General features: G+C 39.6%; 1 protein-coding gene across 2 annotated transcripts in view; it reads right to left on the reverse strand.

Annotated features, from left to right (window-relative positions):
- The window catches only part of LOC130916155 (neural-cadherin-like), a 442,935-nt gene that overhangs the window by 157,061 nt on the left and 264,167 nt on the right, over positions 1 to 21,707 (reverse strand). For both annotated transcript variants that reach the window (XM_057836649.1, XM_057836648.1), the window contains 4 exons: positions 15,460 to 15,743; positions 12,938 to 14,546; positions 7,393 to 7,486; positions 1,893 to 2,077 (listed from right to left, as the gene is read on the reverse strand). In XM_057836649.1, the coding sequence (XP_057692632.1) occupies positions 1,893 to 2,077; positions 7,393 to 7,486; positions 12,938 to 14,546; positions 15,460 to 15,743 (2,172 nt within the window). The remainder of the gene's footprint in view (positions 1 to 1,892; positions 2,078 to 7,392; positions 7,487 to 12,937; positions 14,547 to 15,459; positions 15,744 to 21,707) is intronic.

Raw genomic sequence — 21,707 nt, forward strand, 5'->3', positions numbered from 1 at the left:
CCAATTAAAAAAAGGCTCCAAAGGCTGCCAAAATTCACTCTGCTCATTTTACGCTGCCTTTTAGCTCTATATATAGGTAAAACGGCACCTTTACAAATTGAACGCGATAATGCGGTGAGTGGGTCGTGCAGCGCATGCGTTAATTGCGTTAAATATTTTAACGTGATAAATTAAAAAAAAAAAAGAATTACTGCCGTTAACGGGATAAATCTGATAACCCTACCTTAAGCCTAAACTAAAGGCTCTGGATGAGTGTAACATATTATGTCTGTAACGTTAAATACAATTAGAAAACGATTTAATTAAAATACATATACATGTATATATATATATATATATATATATATATATATATATATATATATATAAATATATATATATATATAATATATATATATATATTTTAGGGCTGTCAAAATTATCGCGTTAACGCGCGGTAATTAATTTTTTTAATTACTCACGTTAAAATATTTAACGCAATTAACGCACATGTCCCGCTCAGACAGTATTCTGCCTTTTGGTAAGTTTTACAGCAAGGTCTTTTGTGCTGTCTAACAGCGAACTCTTGTGGTCACTTTGCGACATGGTTTATTGCTTTCTTGCCAGTTCAATATGGCTGCACGACGTCTCGGGCTGACGCCTACGTTGTAATGTTGTGTTTATATGATCCTTGGACAAGATTTGTCTGTAAGTATGGTTGTTGTAAAGAATGTACATATTATGTTACTGAGCGAAATGTTATATTTTTTGTATGAGACGGTTTTTGTTTATGTTTAGTGAACCTGTATAGCGTGCTAAGCTAACGTTGTTGCTAATGCAATGCTTGTGTACTTTTTTTTGTAGTTTCACTACGGTCTAAAGAGGACAGTGGTTTGAGGCCATTTTATTAATAAATCAGATGAAAAAGGAAGAAGTCTGATTATTAAGGCGTCGTTCACTAGCTGTCTAGCTTTGGAAAAAGTAGACGCTTCGGAGTGAGGACAGCATAGACAGATTTAAATGACATTATAGTGAAATGCCCACTACAGTCCTTATGTACCGTATATTGAATGTATATATCCATCTTGTGTCTTATCTTTCCATTCCAACAAATTATTTTACAGAATATATATATAATTTACAGAAAAATATGGCATATTTTATAGATGCTTTGAATTGCGATTAATTACGATTAATTAATTTTTAAGCTGTAATTAACTCGATTAAAAATTTTAATCGTTTGACAGCCCTAATATTATATATATATATATATATATATATATATATATACACATATATATATTAAAAAAAGGCATGCCCGATATTTTTTTGGCGATTCCGATACTTTGAAAATGACGTGATCGGACATCTCTAGTCATAAGCATTCATTAATGCCCATGATAGTGTCATGTCATTATTATGACTGCCGCCGCTGTCGAATAAAGTGTTACCTATTCACCCAAATAAATCAACAAATAAGCCACAATGGACTATAAACCGCAGGATTGAAAATGAGGCAGGAAAACGTAGCGGTTCATAGTCCGAAAACTAAGGTAATTAGATCACTTACCATTGAAAAAAATAACGCAATTATACTCTAACACCATCATTAACAACACTGTGTTTGATATGTACAAACATATCCTGCAAGTTTGATGATAATCCCTTTATTCGTTTAGTTATCTTAAACACAAAAAATTTGAAATGGATTGGACGCCGACTATCGTCAATTTCCCTCTCTTACTAACTACCTCAGCACATACTCTGTAACTCATTAGCTCATTAGTAGCTCATTATTTTGTTTTTTTGCTGGATTTACAAGCTAATAATCACTAAACAGCAACAATAATAAGATCTTGCATCTTATCTGAAGATTGAAAAAACACAATAACCAAAATAAATAAATTAATTACCATCCAAACGTAGAGAAGCAGATGACTGAACTGCTTTTTCCTCCAGTTCTCTCACATGAACTCGAACACCGGATATGACATCGGGCCACACGCCATCAGACACTCCGACCCTCATCCAGTAACTCCCGACTGGTGTGTTCTGGCGAAAAGTCAGCATTCCTGAGCTTTGGTTCACACTGAAATATCTGTTGATCGAGAGAAAACAGTTCAGGTTAAGAGGAAAATTGGTTATCGCCCAATTTGCAAGGGATTAGTATTACCTGCGGCCGTTTGTTGATTTGTAATAATTCTGCTCAGTATTTGTTATTGTAATTGAGTACCTTTTCTGTGTTTTGTTTTATTCTCTTTCAGTCTCCGATAATTGGGTGCCTTTCTGCAACTGCCTTCTTGACAGGGGGCAAATTATTATACGGCCCCAATCGGAATACATGGAGTGCAAAAATAAAACCAAAAAGAGCTCCCCTTGGCGACTGTGATGTCGCGTGAAAGAGACTATTTTAGAATGGTTGGGCAGTAATGAGGAAATAAAATAGAATTAAAATCTAAATAATTTGGACAGTTTGAAATTAACCCTTTATTTGAAATGTAGGTAATTTAAAAAATTTCATAAAGACTAGGTTACAGTGCGGCAAATAAGTATTTAGTCAACAACTAATAGTGCAAGTTCTCCCACTTGAAAATATTTGAAAGGCCTGTAATTGTCAACATGGCAAAACCTCAACCATGGGAGACAGAATGTGGAAACAAAAACCCAGAAAATTACGTTGTTTGATTTTTAAAGAATTTATTTGCAAATCACGGTGGAAAATAAGTATTTGGTCAATACCAAAAGTTCATCTCAATACTTTGTTATGTACCCTTTGTTGGCAATAACGGAGGCCAAACGTTTTCTGTAACTCTTCACTAGCTTTTCACAAACTCTTGCTGGTATTTTGGCCCATTCCTCCATGCAGACCTCCTCTGGTGCAGTGATGTTTTGGGGCTGTCGTTGGGCAACATGGACTTTCAACTCCCTCCACAGATTTTCTATTGGGTTGAGATCTGGAAACTGGCTAGGCCACACCTTGAAATGCTTCTTACGAAGCTACTCCTCTTTTGCCCTGGCTTTGTTTTTGGGATCATTGTCATGCTGAAAGACCCAGCCATGTCTGATCTTCAATGCCCTTGCTAATGGAAGGAGATTTTCACTCAAAATCTCTAAATACATGGCACCATTCATTCTTTTCTTTACACAGATCAATCGTCCTGGTCCCTTTGCAGAAAAACAGCCCCAAAGCATGATGTTCCCACCCCCGTGCTTCACAGTGGGTTTGGTGTTCTTCATATGCAATTCAGTATTCTTTCTCCTCCAAACACGAGAACCTGTGTTTCTACCAAAAAGTTCTATTTTGGTTTCATCTGACCATAACACACTCTCCCAGTCCTCTTCTGGATCATCAAAATGCTCTCTAGTGAACCGCAGACGGGCCTGGACGTGTACTGGCTACAGCAGGGGGACACGTCTAGCAGTGCAGGATTTGAGTCCCTGGCGGCGCATTGTGTTACTAATAGCCTAGTAGCTTTTGTTACTGTGGTCCCAGCTCCCTGTAGGTCATTTACTAGGTCCCTCCGTGTGGTTCTGGGATTTTTGCTCACCGTTCTTGTTATCATTTTGACGCCACGGGGTGAGATCTCGCATGGAGCACCAGATCGAGAGAGATTATCAGTGGTTTTATATGTCTTCCATTTTCTAATAATTGCTCCCATAGTTGATTTCTTTACACCAAGCGTTTTACCTATTGCAGATTCAGTCTTCCCAGCCTGGTGCAGGTCTACAATTTTGTCTCTGGTGTCCTTCGACAGCTCTTTGGGCTTGGCCATAGTGGAGTTTGGAGTGTGACTGACTGGTTGTGGACAGGTGTCTTTTATGCCGATAATGAGTTTAAACAGGTGCCATTAATACAGGTAACGAGTGGAGCCTCGTTAGACCTTGTTAGAAGAAGTTAGACCTCTTTGACAGCCAGAAATCTTGCTTGTTTGTAGGTGACCAAATACTTATTTTCCACTCTAATTTGGAAATAAATTATTTAAAAATCAAACAATGTGATTTTCTGTTTTTTTTTTCTTTTTCTCCACATTCTGTTTCTCATGGTTGAGGTTTACCCATGTTGACAATTACAGCCTCTCCAATCTTTTCAAGTAGGAGAACTTGCACAATTGGTGGTTGACTAAATACTTTTATGGCCCACTGTATGTACTGCGACAATCATACGTGCATGTGTCTACTTCGGGGATCTTATGCATCTACTCAGTATTCAAAAAGTGAAGATCAGATAAGAAATACCAATTCCATATTTGTTTATTCATACACCAATGTCCGAACGTTACTATGACAACTATCAACTGTTTTAGAAGCTTTGGGGGTTAAAGGATTAGCCTGTGTTTTTCCATTCCCTCAGTGTTGTTTGGTATATTTTTAATTAATATGGACCTGAGATCCTTATGAAGCATTTCCAAGGACTGAACAAAAATATCTGTTTGTCAGAATGCCATCTGTCTGGTATTTTCCATCTCTCTGAGAGCTAATAAACAAACAAAACTAGTTTGAAGAGCACAGTTCCACTAGCAGGTTTGGGTTTTCTCCAAGGAAGCTTTATACATTAATATAAATATTAGATTAATCAATTGACAACTAATCGTTGATAAGATTAATCAACAACAGGGATGGACGTCCAATCCATTTTCACTGGGAGGGCCGACAGCAATTATTCATTCTATCACTGACAAGACTCAGGTGCAGTTAGGACACTCATTTAGTTTATTGGTCGCCATTGACGGCACTACACGTCCAGTTCATTGTGATTGGAATGACTGCCAGACGTGTCCCCCTGCTGAAGAAAGTACATGTCCAGGCCCGTCTGCGGTTCGTTAGAGAACATTTGGATGATCCAGAAGAGAACTGGGAGAATGTGTTATGGTCAGATGAAACCAAAATAGAACTTTTTGGTAGAAACACAGGTTCTCGTGTTTGGAGGAGAAAGAATACTGAATTGCATCCGAAGAACATCATACCCACTTGAAGAATAAATGCAGTGAATAAATGAGCGGTTGGACTGCAGGTCCAGGTGGCTGCTTTGGGGTTGTTTTTCTGCAAAGGGACCAGGATGACTGATCTGTGTAAAGGAAAGAATGAATGGGGCCATGTATGGAGAGATTTTGAGTGAAAATCTCCTTCCATCAGCAAGGGCATTGACGATGAGACGTGACTGGGTCTTTCAGCATGACAATGATCCCATAAACACAGCCAGGGCAACAAAGGAGTGGCTTCGTAAGAAGCATTTCGAGGTCCTGGAGTGGCCAAGCCAGTCTCCAGATCTGAACCCCGTAGAAAATCTGTGGAGGGAGTTGAAAGTCCGTGTTGCCCAACGACAGCCCCAAAACATCACTGCTCTTGAGGAGACCTGCATGGAGGCATGGGCCAAAATACCAGCAACAGTGTCTGAAAAGCTTGTAAAGAGTTACAGAAAACGTTTGGCCTCCGTTATTGCCAACAAAGGGAACATAACAAAGTATTGAGAGGAACTTTTGGTATTGACCAAATATTCATTTTCCACCATGATTTGCAAATAAATTCTTTAAAAATCAAACAATGTGATTTTCTGTTTTTTTTCCCCACATTCTTTCACTCATGGTTGAGGTTTACCCATGTTGACAATTACAGGCCTCTCTAATATTTTCAAGTTGGAGAACTTGCCCAATTAGTGGTTGACTAAATACTTATTTGCCCCACTGTATGTGAATAAAATTGAACCTGTTAACTCTCCTTCTGAAAAGGAAAGCTGATGATCATTATTAGTTTGATTTTTAAAGTGTATAAATACATTTATATACCGGTATTGCCGCCAGCTGATGAATGAATGCAACATGATTATTTAGCTATGTACAGTTGTAGTCAAAAGTTTACATACACTTCTGAAGAACATAATGTCATGGCTCTCTTGAGTTTCCAGTTATTTCTACAACTCTGATTTTTCTCCGATAGAGTGATTGGAACAGATACTTCTTTGTCATAAAAAACATTCATGAAGTTTGGTTCTTTTATGACTTTATTATGGGTTAACAGAAAAAGTGATCAAATCTGCTGGGTCAAAAATATACATACAGCAACACGAATTAGCAATTTTGGTGAATCATTGACTTGAACAAGTCAGGAAAGTCACTTGGAGCCATTTCAAAGCAGCTGCAGGTCCCAAGAGCAACAGTGCAAACAATTGTTTGTAAGTATAAAGTGCATGGCACTGTTTTGTCACTGCCATGATCAGGAAGAAAACGCAAGCTATCACCTGCTGCTGAGAGAAAATTGGTCAGGAGGGTGAAGATTCAACCGAGAATCACCAAAAAGCAGATATGCCAAGAATTAGAAGCTGCTGGAACACAGGTGTCAGTGTCCACAGCCAAGCGTGTTTTGCATCTCCATGGACTGAGAGGCTGCCGTGCAAGAAGGAAGCCCCTGCTCCAAAAGCGGCACCTTAAGGCTCGACTGAAGTTTGCTGCTGATCACATGGACAAAGATAAGACCTTCTGGAGGAAAGTTCTGTGGTCAGACGAAACAGAAATCGAGCTGTTTGGCCACAATGCCCAGCAATATGTTTGGAGGAGAAAAGGTGAGGCCTTTAACCCCAAGTACACCATGCCTACCATCAACCACGGTGGTGGTAGTATTATGCTATGGGGCTGTTTTGCTGCCAATGGAACTGGTGCTTTACAGAGAGTAAATGGGATAATGAAGAAGGAGGATTACCTTCAAATTCTTCAAGATAACCTAACGTCATCAGCCCAAAGATTGGTTCTTGGGCGCAGTTGGGTGTTCCAACAGGACAATGACCCCAAACACACATCAAAAGTGGTAATGGAATGGCTAAATCAGGCTAGAATTAAGGTTTTCGAATGGCCTTCCCAAAGTCCCATTGAGAACTTGTGGACAATGCTGAAGAAACAAGTCCATGTCAGAAAGCCATCAAATTTAACTGAACTGCACACATTCTGTCAAGACGAGTGGTCAAAGATTCAACCAGAAGCTTGCCAGAAGCTTGTGGATGGCTACCAAAAGCACCTAATTGAAGTGAAAATGGCCAAGGGACATGTTACCAAATATTAGCGCTGCTGTATATATATTTTTGACCCAGCAGATTTGATCACTTTTTTCTGTTCACCCATAATAAATTCATAAAAGAACTAAACTTCATGAATGTTTTTTGTGACAAAGAAGTATCTGTTCCAATCACTATATCAGAGAAAAATCAGAGTTGTAGAAATAACTGAAAACTCAAGAGAGCCATGACATTATGTTCTTCACAAGTGTATGTAAACTTTTGAACACAACTGTAGCTAGCTAGCCTCGTTTAAGATAAATGAATACACATTAACCTAGCTTGAAATCATTACAACGTTAAAAACCAATGGGAGTTATCCTTCACCTTTGTTTCTGAAAACCCAAAAGAATTCTTAAGGAAGTACTTACTTTCCCGCGCTGGTCTCGAGAGTGTAGGTTTTGTTATCCCAGTCGTCAGGATCGAGCGCGTGCACCTTCCCCAATGTTACATTTGCCGTCTTCCCTGTTTAAGAAAAACACACGCAAACATGGGTTCTTTTGGGACGAGTTGCTGATGCCAACACTTAACTCCTTATCTTGCATTCTCGTCTACTTATTATGATCATGACTGTGGAGCCCACTGCTAGGATGAATAGACTCCCAGCACTCCACTTCAGAGAGTGTGGAGCTTCAGGAAGCCGGCCTATCTGAGTATGGATTATGTTATTATCAACCCGCAGTGCCAGAGTACTGTATCTCAGTAAACAATGGCCGCCTGGATGAGTCAGACTGCTCCTGTTTTCCATCATTAACAGTAGTTTCAAGCACTTTTGCGAGCAAAGGGACTGACAACTGATTGGAAATAAACTTCAGGTGAAAGGCAGTTCCTCTGAGTACTTAAGTGTGCTAATTGGGAACTTCTTAGACCACAGATAATGGAGGAAATAATGTTAACACACAAAAAAAATGACAGCGCTTGCCAAGGGCATAGGTTTGCGTAGGGACGGTAGTAGAGGTGTGACCAGTGGCGGACTTGGCAATTTTGGGGCCTAAGGCGAACATATCCAGGGGCCCTCTTCATGGGTCAGGGGTTAAAAAGGTGAGAACGGTGTGGAGGAAATATGTTCCGGTACACTAGGGCTGTCCTAAACGACAAGTTTTTTCCTGATTAGTCAGCCGGCTAGTTTTTCAATTAGTCGACTAATGTAATAATTTTTTTTTTTTTTTTTTTTTTTTTAAACTAACTTAGCAATGAAATTTTTGTTGACGCTTATTAATTCACAAAACCATTTTGAAACACTTAAATTCTTTATCAAACTCCAAATAATCATGTAAATAACAATAATTAATCACAAATAAACAATGAGGTTAAATGCTGATAGCATTTACTAGTGCAAAAGAATGGAAAGTAAACAGATTCAGAACACTGACTTATTCAAAAATATTCTTGAAAAAAAAAATAGTAAATTATAGTATACTACTATATACTGTATAATAGTATAATATGTATAATAAGTATTCATTGCCAATCATCTTTGTCACAAAGAGTGTCATTTGAAAGCTATTCTTAGTGTAGAATCTGTATTCTGTAGTATTTACTCAACATATTTTAATATTCATTCTGAAGTATGCTAGATTAACTCCAAAAATTGTTATTTATATGACGAACATGACGTGCTTTTATTTTGAAATGTTCACCGGAGATACGTTCGCTAAACCATTAACCGAAAGCTTTACACTCCGTAAAAAAAAACATTCTTTGTCATTGCTTGTGGTGTCACTAATAGATTTAATTGTATTTTCATTAACAAATGCTGTTAACCAGCTCTTGAGTGCTATTGTATGACTGATTGAAACTGTACTGCATTGTAATTAGTTTGGCCAGCTCAGCGTAGCTAAGCGATGCTAAACGGAGCTAAGCGAAGCTAAACGGCACTAAATGAAGCTAAGCGACTGATAGTGCGTGTGTGTGTGTGTGTAATATAAATGCAGCATTCAAATGGCTTTTTTTGTTTTGTTTTGTTATTTGTTTGTTTGGTATGCTGACTGCAGATTAATCTGTCAATCAATCAGTCAATCAACTTTATTTGTATCGCACATTTAAAAAATCCGCCAAGGAGTACAAAGTGCTTTACATACTATAAAACAGGTAAATAAGGCTACGTTCATACTACAGGTCTTAATGCACGAATCCGATTTTTTGTCATATCCGTTTTTTTGTCGTGCCCGTTCAGACTGCCTTTATCCATTGAGACCGTTCAAGTATTACGTATGCGCACTAATTCGCAGTCCGACACGCGCTAAGCAAGGAGACCCGCATGCGCAGAACCATCAAAACAAATGACACACGTCATCCGTCATTCCAGGGATATCATATTTTGCTTTTCAAAAGGTGGACACAAATAACAGACATAAATAATCCCCGTTTAGGCTTATATTCAAAGTTTATATGGATCGATAGCATGCACGCACTGTCCGTGCACGTCACACACACATACGGGCAGTTTGTCCCGACTCTCGGCCGTGGAGGCAATGTTGAAATATTGCTCACTTTGAACAGAGAGAAAACTGAGCATTCTCAGGCTTATCCTCAACCCATTTTTATTTTTTATGACTGTTGTCAAGCTCAGCCCTTCCTCAAAAGCCGTGTTCACTGCAAGCTAGGCGCTAATAACGCACAGGTGCATCGCTACGGTAACGACTCTCTCGCTATTTGATGACGTAATTGCTGCATTAAATCCGATTTGCGGGACTGGACAGTACAGACCGCCGCGACAGTCTGGAAAAATGTGGCCCAGATCGGATTTAGACCACATACGAAAGGGACCCAGATCGGATTTGAAATGGTCCCGTTCTATGCGACTTGTCACGTTCAGACCGTCAAGTTAATGCCTCACTCGAGTCGGAAAAACACGAAAAAATCGGATTCGTGCATTAAGACCTGTAGTATGAACGTAGCCTTAGTGAACTTTCAATCTTCAATCTGTTGCCAAAAGTATATCATTTAATACTATTAAAAGTGCCGACTCAGTGCTGTGGAGGGATTTAAAACCAGACTGGAAAGGTTCCAAAATCTGGTTTTCTTCAAGTAATGGTAGCAGCTGAATATAGATAGCCTTTTCTAGTATTTTAGAATTATATGGAAGATGAGAGATGTCAACATGTAATGTATTAATTTTGTGAGTATATTTAAAAAATTGCTTTCTCAACTTCTAAAATGTTGATTTGAGGGGGCAAGACATTTATTTGAGGGCGCACTGGCCCCTTTTGCCCCTGCTTAGAGCCGGCGTCGATTGTACCTGCGGTTTTATGATGGATTTAGTGCAGGTTTTTGGGCTGTGGAACCAATGAATTGAATTATAATTTATTCTTACGGACAGGGCCGGCCCAGCCTATACGCAGACTATGCAGCTGCTTAGGGCCCCTGACCACTTAGGGGCCCCCAATCTGGCAATAGTCTTTTTTTTTCTTTACTACAGTTTGCTTTGTTTGACTTTTGTGAGTTTTTATACTTGATTACAAGCTTAAAAAAAAAAAGTTCTTCCTTAACTTCTTTCTTTCCTCTTTTAGAAAAAGGTTTGGCGCTATCTACTGTAAGTACTGACAATCATTTGGGGGGAAAAATTTTAAGTATACAGTGCAACAAAATCTGATTAATATACAAAATACGGACGTATGGGTTGGATTGCATGTATGGGTTTCACAATATACTGTGACGAAATGGTGGAACAAAAATACGGGCCCCTTTGCATTATTTTGCTTAGGGCCCCCAAATGGCCTGGGCCGGCCCTGCTTACGGGGAAAATCCCGCTCGACATATGACCATTTTGACTTACAATTCAGTTCCGAGAATGAATTGAATTTTGTATGTAGAGGTACCACTGTATATATACTTTATATATCAAGACACGCACACTGTATTAGGCCTGAACGATATATCGTTTAAACATCGCCATCGCGATGTGCGCATGCGCAATAGTCCCATCGCAAGGACGTGCGATAGTTTTTTCATTTCATTTTTTTAAATCCACAAACGTTTGTTTTGAGCAAGGAGCGGGAAGGAGAGCGCACAGCCTCTCATTCCCTCCAGCTCGCTGTCATCGGCTCCTCCCCCTCCCCTGCTAGAGCGGAGTGGAGGGAGGAGGGGCCGAACAGCAGAGCGGAGGGAGGAGGGGCCGTTTTCAAATAAAAGCAAGCAGCACGTTGAATAGGGAAGACTGTCTCCAAAAGGAGTTTTGGAAGTATTTTGGCTATCGACAAGAATATAAGGAACAAAAAACAGCCCTGTTGACAGTGCCTCGCCGTGGTTGCCTCAACAAGAAGTAATCCGTCGAACATGTGGGACCATTTAAAACGCAGGTATCTATGCATTCCTGCTACGAACTTCCCATCAGAGGCTTTTTAGTACAGGTGGGAACATTGTTACGTGCCAACGTTCTTGTCTCAAGCCTGCAATGGTGGATAAACTAGTAGTCTTGGCCAAAAACCTATGAGACCCAGTTGAGAATTGCTGAGCAAGGAAGGTGGACGATATGCAGACAAATACATAACACAGCTGCAGGAATGTCTTTTCTTCTTTTTATTCATGTGACAGCTATCAGGAAGGCAGGAAATTTGGGAGTTAAAATGGTTCTGTTATTCATCAGTTATTTACTGTTATTCAGTTCAATTATTTACAAGTTCAATTGAGTTTCTGTTTCTTTTATATTTAAATTAATTGTAAATCGTATTTTTCAAATAACTATAGTACAGCTGCACATAAAGTTTTGATACTTAATATTTTTTAAATATTTTTACAACTTTGTTGCAGTTTTGCAGTTCTATATTGTTATATTTTGTGTAAACAACTCAGGGGACTAATGCACTTGCACTTTTATTTGACAGATTTAATATTTAAGTTCAAATATGTTGACAACTTTATTGTTTTACTGAGGTTCTTATTTATTGTTATAGTTTGTGAACAACTCTTATTTGTCATATTTAATATTTTTGTTCAAATATGTTTACAACTTTGTTGTTATTTTACCGAAGTTTTTATTTATTGTTATATTTTGTCAAAAACTTAGGGGACGAATGCACCTGCTCTTTTATTTGTCATTTAATGTATTTGCTGCTGTTGAAGTGTCAAATATTGTGTTCAATAAATTATCCATTTTGTGCAGACATGGCTTCCTGGATCCCTTCATAATAATACAGCAATCTTAATCATTCACAAATGAAACGGTATTATATGAATACACTGTGGTCACGGTGTGTCATGCAAAGTATTTCCAAACAGCTATTCAAGTCATCTAGTGAAAATTTCTTTAAAATTTTTTTAAAAAATATATATATATATATATTTTTTACTATCGCAATATAATATCGCAATATATTGCACACCTCAAAAAAATCGCAACAATAGTTTTTTCCAATATCGTTCAGGCCTAAATCCTATTATAAAATATGTTGGTTCTCTCAGTCAAAAAAGGTTCCCGAACCCTGCTATAAAGGGTTAATGTCATCACACTGAAGGACAGGCAATCTCGCATTTGATTGGCTTAAGTAGTACCAGCATGAATAAAATGGCTGCCACCATGTTGGTGGCCAATCCCTGTAAACACTGAGTGTTATTTAGGTTTTCTCTACCCTTGCACGTCATAAAATGATCATTTGTATAATTTTCGTGTTTTAACTAAACAAGATTTTTCCGCTAAGATACACATGATAATGGTGTTGCGTTTCCCTTGAAACAGAAAAAAAACAAGCAAATATAGTAATGATGACTGTAATGTTATATGATTTTGGGTTAGGAAGTCAAGGACACATTGTTACAATGTAGTAGGAACTGTCCAATTACAATTCCACACTGCACAGAGCAGTTATGAGAGTAAAAACCTTCGCCTTCAGCATTATTCCCATTTTTCTCCTGATCAATCACTTGTTCTCAAAAACAAAGAGAAAAGAGCAAAAGAAGAGCAAATCACCAACTCACCCCTGCGGCTATACACGTAGATATCTTTCTCTCCTGCCTGATGGGCGTTATCATTCTGGTCACCAATGGTTATTGTGAGAGTACTTGTGGCAGTCATTGGTGGATAGCCGCTGTCACTCATAACCACCGGCAAGAGGAAGTTGCTTTGTCTTTCCCTATCAAATCTCCGCAGTGCCGTGAGTGTGGCGGATCCGTTGCCGTGATCCTGGAGGTGAAAATCAGCCGAATAGACGGAAGGCAAGGAGAGGCTGAAAGGAGGCCCGTGTTCTGGGGAATCTCTATCCAAAACCTGAAGCAGGTTCGAGGTTGCGTTTAACACGACCACTTGAGGTGCTGGACTATTTTCCCACACCACAGGACTGTAGACTGTCTCTAGCTCTGGACCGTTGTCGTTAACGTCTAACAGAGGCAAGTAGATCGTCACACTGGCACTCAGCGCTGGACTACCGTTGTCCCTCGCTGTTACAACCAAATCGTAACTGGCCATGGATTCTCGATCCAGTGGCCTGGCGACTGTGATAACACCCGACTGGCTCACGGTGAAATCTCCATACGGGTCAGACTGAGGAAGAATACTGTAGAATATCTCCCCGTTCGAACCGGAGTCAGAGTCTGTAGCCAGCACCTGGATGATAGTGGTTCCTACAGCTACGTCTTCGTTCAAAGGAGGGAGAAGATGAGAGCTCTGGGTAAAGACAGGCGCATTATCATTATCATCCTCAACTAGAACTAGACACTGGATTAAGCTGGAGAAGTCGGAGTCTTCAACTTTGACGGTCAAGTTAAACTTTTGCTCTCCGGGCTTCTCGAAGTCCAGCTTCCGCTTCAGTCTCAGAACACCCGTCTGATCTAGTCTGTGACTGACCATGTAGAACTGTTGCCCTGGGTCTCCATCTACCACGGAAAATGAAAGTTGACCGTAAGGGCCTGCGTCAGGGTCTGTGGCACCCAACTCCAGAACGATCGCGTCCACATCAGAATTCTCGGGCACTGTGGCAGCACATCTTTCCTGCTGAAACTTTGGTTCATGGTCGTTAATGTCTGTTAAGATAATAGTGGCAGTTGCTGTACTTGTCATCCTCCCACCATCGCAGGCCTCCACGACAAGCCTGTGACTGTCCGCCAACTCCCTGTCCAGACCTTCAGACGCCACTGATATTGTGCCAGTACTGGAATCTATCATGAAAAGATCTTCTCTGTTTGTGTTCTTAACATTTTCAGTAATTTGGTAAGTGAGAATCGCATTCTGGCCTACTGCTGCATCGTCAAGGTCTACCGCTGTCATTTCGACAACAAAGGTTCCGGGAGGCGAGTTCTCTTCGATGCTACTAAGGCAATTATCTGGCAGGCACGAGAAGGTGGGTGCATTGTCATTGATGTCCCACACGTTGATGATAACGTCTGTAAAACCGGTTAATCCCTCGCCCTCCTCGTCTGTCGCCATGACGACGAAGCGCCAAACAGCACGCTCTTCTCGGTCCATGGTACGTTGAGCATACATCTCGCCTGTCATGTCGTTGATCATAAAGTGTGACTCTGCGCCTTGGCCATGGATGGAATATCGTATTGCTTCTTGGTCTGCATCTTTGTCTGGGTCGTTCGCCGTTACCTGCGGGGATAAAGACAACATTTTGTTCCAACTAGTTTTTAGGTACATGATTACAATTATTTCTCTTCTGAAGGAATTTGACAGCCCCCACCCCCACCGGCAAGTCGCGGAAAAAGCGCCAGCCAAACGAAATGCTGTTCAGCTGGCACCACTCCAGCAAGTCGGCCGGAAGGGCCAAAACTCTGAGTTCATTCCCGTGTTAACCCTTTGTACTGACTCCGTGTTCCAAAAGTTTGAAGAAGGCTCACCGAAAACAGGTTGACAATTTATTCGTCGACAATGGTCAAAAAACAAGGCAAAAACAGACGACAGAGAGACAGTGTTGGATCCAAGGTCCGCAAAACAATGGACACATTGGAATGTTCCCGAGCAGCGACAGTTATCTAAATGTTCAATTCTTTTTGAAAGCTGCAGTGGAGTGGGCCAGGCCGAAGGCGTGGCTGGGTGTTGTCTTGGGATCATCCCTCTGTGGCAGGTCAGGTTCGTGCGTCATCCTTCGTGGCTGGGACGTGGTTGCCACAGCGACCGACGCAGGTCTTGACGTCCAAGGCGCCTGCGCTATTAACTTGTTATTCTGGTTGGGCGGCTGATGCTACTTGTTTTAGGAGTGCCCGGGAGAACCGATTGCAACAGTTGGTGCGTCAATCCTGCTCATGACGCATTAGGCCTCTGTGATAAGATGGCACTGTGTATCTTTTATGCCCTCTATTCCGCTTCTTTTCATTAAACTATTGTATAAGTGCTATTTATTTTATATTAGGTGTGCTAGAGTAATACAAAATCCTACAGTAAATATGAGAAATTATACTATTCCCTGATTGATTATATTACGCGTGTTAGAGTAATGCAAACAGTTATATGGTGTGTGCAAGAAAAGTAACTATTCACTTCATTAAGAAACTTTGTATCTCACCTGTAGGACAAAGACAGGAGACCCATCGAGTTCCTCTGTGACCGACCCGTAGTATTCATTCATGGAGAACACTGGCGCCTCGTCGTTCTTATTAACCACTGTCACCACTGCAGCTGCATAGTCTTCCCACTTTCCGTCCGAGGCGAGAACCAGCAGTTTGTACCTTTTTTGCTGTTCGTAGTCCAGCGGTTGTGCAATGAATATGGTCCCCACTTCTGGCTCGATGTCAAAAACGCCCCCTTTGTTGCCAGAAGTGATCTGATAGCGCAACTTGGCATTGGCACCTGGGACAAGATGGCACAAGTTAGACACTGTGATTTTACACAATTCATTGCCGAACCAGAATTGCACTAAAAATGAATTGGTTTTACTTTGAACAATGAATAGCTTTGGCGTGTGAGCTCTTACAACACTGAAAGCAACTCTAAGGAAACAGATCGACATTCTTCCTACTATTGGGGTCTCATGTTGTATTTCATAAATTGACTCATTGACCAATTACAAGACTGAACTAGGGCCGGACGATCTGAAACACCCCCCAAAACCATATGTATACACATATATATACATATATATATATATATATATATATATATGTATACTGTATATATATTTTAATATCATCCCATCACATTGTTTTTTGTTTGTTTGTTTTTTGTGGGGGGGGGGTTGTGTGAAACTTGCACCCGTTTAGATGAACACAAAGCCGATATCCTAGCAGGAATCTTCTTCAACAGCTCTCAGTCTCTCTCCGTTTATATATATATATATATATATATATATATATTTTTTTTTTTTTTCTTTTAATAAACGTCAACTAAAACTAGACGGAAATTGTCTTGAGTTTTCGTCAACAAAAACTAGACGAAGACAAACACAGTCATTTTAAGATGACTAAAATATGTATTATCGTCCAAAAGACTAAAACTAAGATTAAATTTAAAAGGGCTGCCAAAAACAACATTCACATTAACAATCTGGTACGATCGCTGCGAGCACCCCCGCCTCCAAATGGATTGGATGTCTATCAACGTTCGCAGCAAAGAAACATGATAATAAAGGCTTGCCAACCCAGTTCAAATTATTTTTACACTACCAATGGCAGCAAGGGCGTAGGTTTGCATAAGGACGGTACGGGCATAACACTACCAACTTCTTCAGGATCCTCAAAAGCAACCTTATATGCATTATATAGAGACTTCAAGTCATCTAGATTGTCTTCCCATATGCTGTAAGGATAGAATTGACCCTAGTGATTATTAAGTGAATTATTTTCATTATGTTCAAACTCACATTTACCCCTTTTTATTTGCTGAATGTGACGGTCCATTTTTCCCCCACCCTCAAACACACCATTGAATGGCTGATGATTTGTCCCAACCCCCAACACATACGCACGCTCACTCCGCTCACAGCCCCGACAGAAATACAACATTTAGAAAACATGCTGCCTCCTCCGCCCCCTTCAAAGAGGGATATAAGTTTTTTTTTTCGGCCAGCAGCAGCCACTGTAGGTAATGTAAAAAAGGTGGAGGTGGGGAACACACCACTATTTTTGCTACTGAAAGTCCGACCTGCATCAGAGTTAGCAGAGTTATCAGAGTTACACTGTGTGAACTTGCTAACCTGCAAAACTCGAGTAGGAAGCTGCTTAAAGAGAAGTGTGCTTCTGTGTTTTCTACGGATGTTAATTAAACTGTGAGGAATGTAGTGAACAGAGATTTACCCCTTCTCCCCAATTTTCATTTTTATTTTCTGTGGTCTTAACCAGCCCTAAGGTGCTTTCATTTTTTGTTGAGTTTGGCTGTGATTGTGGACAAAAGCCGTAGAGTTCTACCTGAAGGAAGGCTCCATTTTAATTTATTGTTGTTATTTCCTGACTAAGAAGGTTTTCAGTGATATTTATTTATTTTGATGGACAAGGTTGAGTGGTCTTAAAACAAATGTTTATTTTTTTGCATTCCTGAATAGTTAACATTGAACTTTGTGAACTTGCTAACCTGCAAAACTCAAGTAGGAAGCTGCTGACAGAGAAGTGTCTTCTGTTTGTGTTTTCTACTGTTAACGTTAATTAAACTGTGAGAAATGTAATGAACTTTGCTGGAAAGTATAGAACTAGAAAAACGTGAGCAAGAAGCTGCTTAGAAAGAGAGATGGGTGCTGCATAACCTCATACGTTGCTCACACAATACAACATACACATAACCGAATCATAATTAACTATTCACATACATTTTTTAGGGAGGGGGGGGGGGGGCAAGCCACCCACACTAGCATTGCCATCGACTGGTCAATCGTGATCGACGTATTGAGCACCCCTGATTTAGCAAATCAATTGGGTTCATTTTGGCCCTTTCAAGCAAAAAGTGTACATGCAGGTTATGCTCTTACAGTCGTGAAAAAAATAGGACACACCATTAAGTATTCAGTTCTTTATTAAGAAATGTTCAAATATCAATGTCTGATCTCGTTTTTCTTTATCTCTGGAAAAGAAAGTGATTTAATTGCAGGTAAACAACAAAAATTAACATTGTTGTACTCATTAAATCAAGTATATCAACAAAAATGCATATTCTAACTGAGGAAAAAGTTAACTCATTTGGTCCCAAAAACGTGTTAATATGTTCGATTTTTAATTTTTTCAGTGCCCCAAAGACGTATTTGTACGTCTTTTACGGTTTTTTTTCATAAGAGACATCTCTGGGTTCTGATTCAACTTAGCTCCATAGCACAACGCTGAAAATCCATTTTAAAGCAATAAAACTGGCCACTGGAGGGCAGTAGCGCATTTGGTAAGACCCGCAACCCGATTCAACGGCCGGGGCGCACAGACGAGGCGCTGGCGCAAGACGACTGAATGGACGTCCAGGATGCCAGGTGGCTGACGACCGAGCAGAACAACCGGGAGGACGCCCGGGATGCCAGGCGCTGGACGACCGAGCAGAACGACTGGGACCACCACCAGTGCAGCAGACGATACCGTTGAGTCCGTGCTGCTCGCCGAGCAGAGATGAGGGAAAAGTTTACACCGGCTGTCGCGGCCACAACAGCATCATCACTCAGTTATGTGTAAATAAGTTGTTACTTTGCTATCAAAAGCTCTATTTGTCTTGTTGTTTATGTTATTTTGTAAAAAGAAAATATCATTCAGATGTATGGGATGTAACTAAAGCAAAAAATAGCTGTGTTAAAGTCAAAGTTATGTTTGAAATGTATGCTTTCACAAAAATTTTCATCAGAAATTGGAAAATTACTCAAACTAAGCTATTTTCTAATGCTGATTTCTAAAGAATGAAAATGGATATGGACAAACCTTTTTTTCCTGCTGAAAGAAGAGAGTGTAATCTTTCTTTTGGTGGGTTCCATGTTTATATAGCAATAGAACAGAATTTTCAGTGGGCCTTGCAAATCAGTCAAACTCCAATAAAACGGCTGGGAGCGAAGGGGGTTGCACCGGTGAAAATGGCTGGGAGTGAATGAGTTAATAGCTAGTGTTACCCCCTTTTGCCGGAATAACTTCAGTAAGACGCTTTTTGTAGCCATCTACCAGTCTTTGACATCTGTTTGAAGAAAGTTTGCCGCACTCCTCAACACAGAATACTCTCAACAGTGGCTGACTGTTGAAGTGAGAGAAAACACCATGGTGAGATCAAAGGAGCTGTCTGAGGCCTTCAAAAAGAGGGTTGTAGATGCTTATTGCTCTGGTAAGGGATTTCAAAAGATCTCAAAGAATATAAAATATGCCATTCCACTGTCTGGAAAACAGTGTACAAGTGGAGGACATTCAAAACAACTGCCAACATGCCCAGGTCTGGCCGTCCAAGCAAGTTCACCCCGAGGTGAACTTTGGGTTCTATTAGGTGAGGTGAACTATTAGGTGGTAGGGTGTCCTGACTTTTCCTCAGTTAGAATATGCATGTTTGTTTTATATATTTGGTCTAAGAGTAAAATATTTTTTGTTGTTGTTTACCTGCAATTAAATTACATTAAATTAAATTTACCTGCAACGATTAATCGTTAACGCGAGTATTCGATAAGAAAATAAGATTCGAATTAAATTTTGCTGCTTCGAGTATTCGTTTAATTAAAGTGCCGATGTAATGGTTTGTTTTGAAAGTGTTTGCATTTAGTTTTCTTGATTTTGGTGGATACGCTGCTCTCTAGTCTGCCTCATTTCACGTGGCTAAAACCAGCTGCTCCCTGTTAAGACCAACACAAGCTAACATAAGTTTTTGTTTGGGCTAATGTTTTTTGAATGTATTCGTTAAGTAGTTTCTAGTTATATTTAGCCGTTTTTTGTGGAAGTATGTGTCTGCACTAGGGCTGTCAAAAGATTAAAATTTTTAATCGAGTTAATGACAGCTTAAAAATTAATTAATCGTAATTAATCGCAATTCAAACCATCTATAAAATATGCCTTATTTTTCTGTAAATTATTGTTGGAATGGAAAGATAAGACACAAGATGGATATATACATTCAACATACGGTACATAAGTACTGTATTTGTTTATTTTTACAATAAATCAACAAGATGGCATTAACATTATTAACATTGTCTTAAAGCGATCCATGGATAGAAAGACTTGTAGTTCTTAAAAGATAAATGTTAGTACAAGTTATAGAAACTTTATATTAAAACCCCTTTTAATGTTTTCGTTTTATCAAAATTTGTAAAATTTTCAATCCAAAAAAAAAACCTAGTAGCTCGCCATTGTTGATGTCAATAATTACACCATGCTCGCTCATGGTACTAACCCATAAAATCAGTTGGACCCAAACGCCAGAAGAGGGCGCCAAACACCAAAAAACACAAGTAACAAGCGGACATTACACTGTACTGTCATTTTAGTCTGTTTGAGCGGGGCATGTGCGTTAATTGCATCAAATATTTAACGTGATTAATTAAAATAATTACCGCCCGTTAACGCGATAATTTTGACAGCCCTAGTCTGAACCATTTGTTAAGAGCATTGTAAAAAAAAAAATTTTTTTTTTAAGTTGCCGTTTTATAGCATTTAAGCTAGCGGACTTTTGCTATGTATGTTAGCCAATTGTTCTTTTGTTGTACATACCTCATTTCCTCATTTTTTATTTTTTTTAATTACGTTTGAGGCTCAGCTCAGGTATTTTAATTATTTATGTTCCTTATCCGATTATGCGAACTAACTAGATCATCGATTAATCAACTACTAAAAAGATCATCGATTAATCAACTACTAAAATAATCGATAGCTGCAGCTCTAAATGAAATCACTTTCTTTTCCAGAGATAAAGAAAAACAAGATCAGACATTGATATGTGAACATTTCTTAATTAAGAACCGAATATTTAATGGGGTGTACTAATTTTTTCACATGACTGTAGTGTATATCGTCCCTTCCAATGTTGACAACAAACCTACACCCTTGAATGGCAGTGAAAGAGTTGTTTGAAGCCAAGGTGTGCGTGATCTCAAGGGTAATTCATCTCGTTTCTTCCACCATCTAAACCTGCATTTAATTAATTTTCAACTTTACTCTTTATTTTCAGTCTTAATCCTGCACTGATTTGATGAAGCTCAAACAAAATGTAAAGCAAAACGAATGGAAGATAATACACTCTGATAATGTTGACTAGGGAATGCTTTTAATGCTCTAACATAGGATTGAGGTGATTGTAAAGACCGTCTGAACTCACCCTATCTCTATGTCTACATGCAGACCATTCAATCAACGGGTTTGACATTGGAAGAGATTAAAAAAAAAAAAAATCTCCTGGAATGTACAGTATTTGCTTTCAATGACCCTGTTGGGTTAAAGTAGCTCCAATCCCATGTAAATACTCTAATCTGCACTATTAACACATGCAGGACTGACAAAGTGCAGCCAGTCTCCCACTGAGATCTGGCAGGCTTACAGCGGTCAAGCCCAGTGTCGAGTTTTTAAACACGATAGATTGAGCATATGAGTACAACAGTGCTTTAATAGTGGGGGTTGCTGTTATTCCGCAACTGTTCATCATTAGTGATGCAGTTCAGCTTTAGCTCCCCCATAAATACTTGATTAACGGACCTAAACGTGTCTGATAAAGGGATCTCAGTCTACCTCTATAGAGAGGATGAGAAAGTGCTTTATTGCTTAAATCCCAGCCTCCCACTGAGTGGGAGCTTGTCACTCTTTTTGGAACATATGTGCATCAGTGCATTACCAAATCATGAGTGCTTCTAAATCCAGTGTGCTAAAACGGTATCAGCAAATGTAATTTTCA

This window comes from Corythoichthys intestinalis, chromosome 5, assembly GCF_030265065.1.
Source record: "Corythoichthys intestinalis isolate RoL2023-P3 chromosome 5, ASM3026506v1, whole genome shotgun sequence".
Classification (NCBI taxonomy): domain Eukaryota; kingdom Metazoa; phylum Chordata; class Actinopteri; order Syngnathiformes; family Syngnathidae; genus Corythoichthys; species Corythoichthys intestinalis.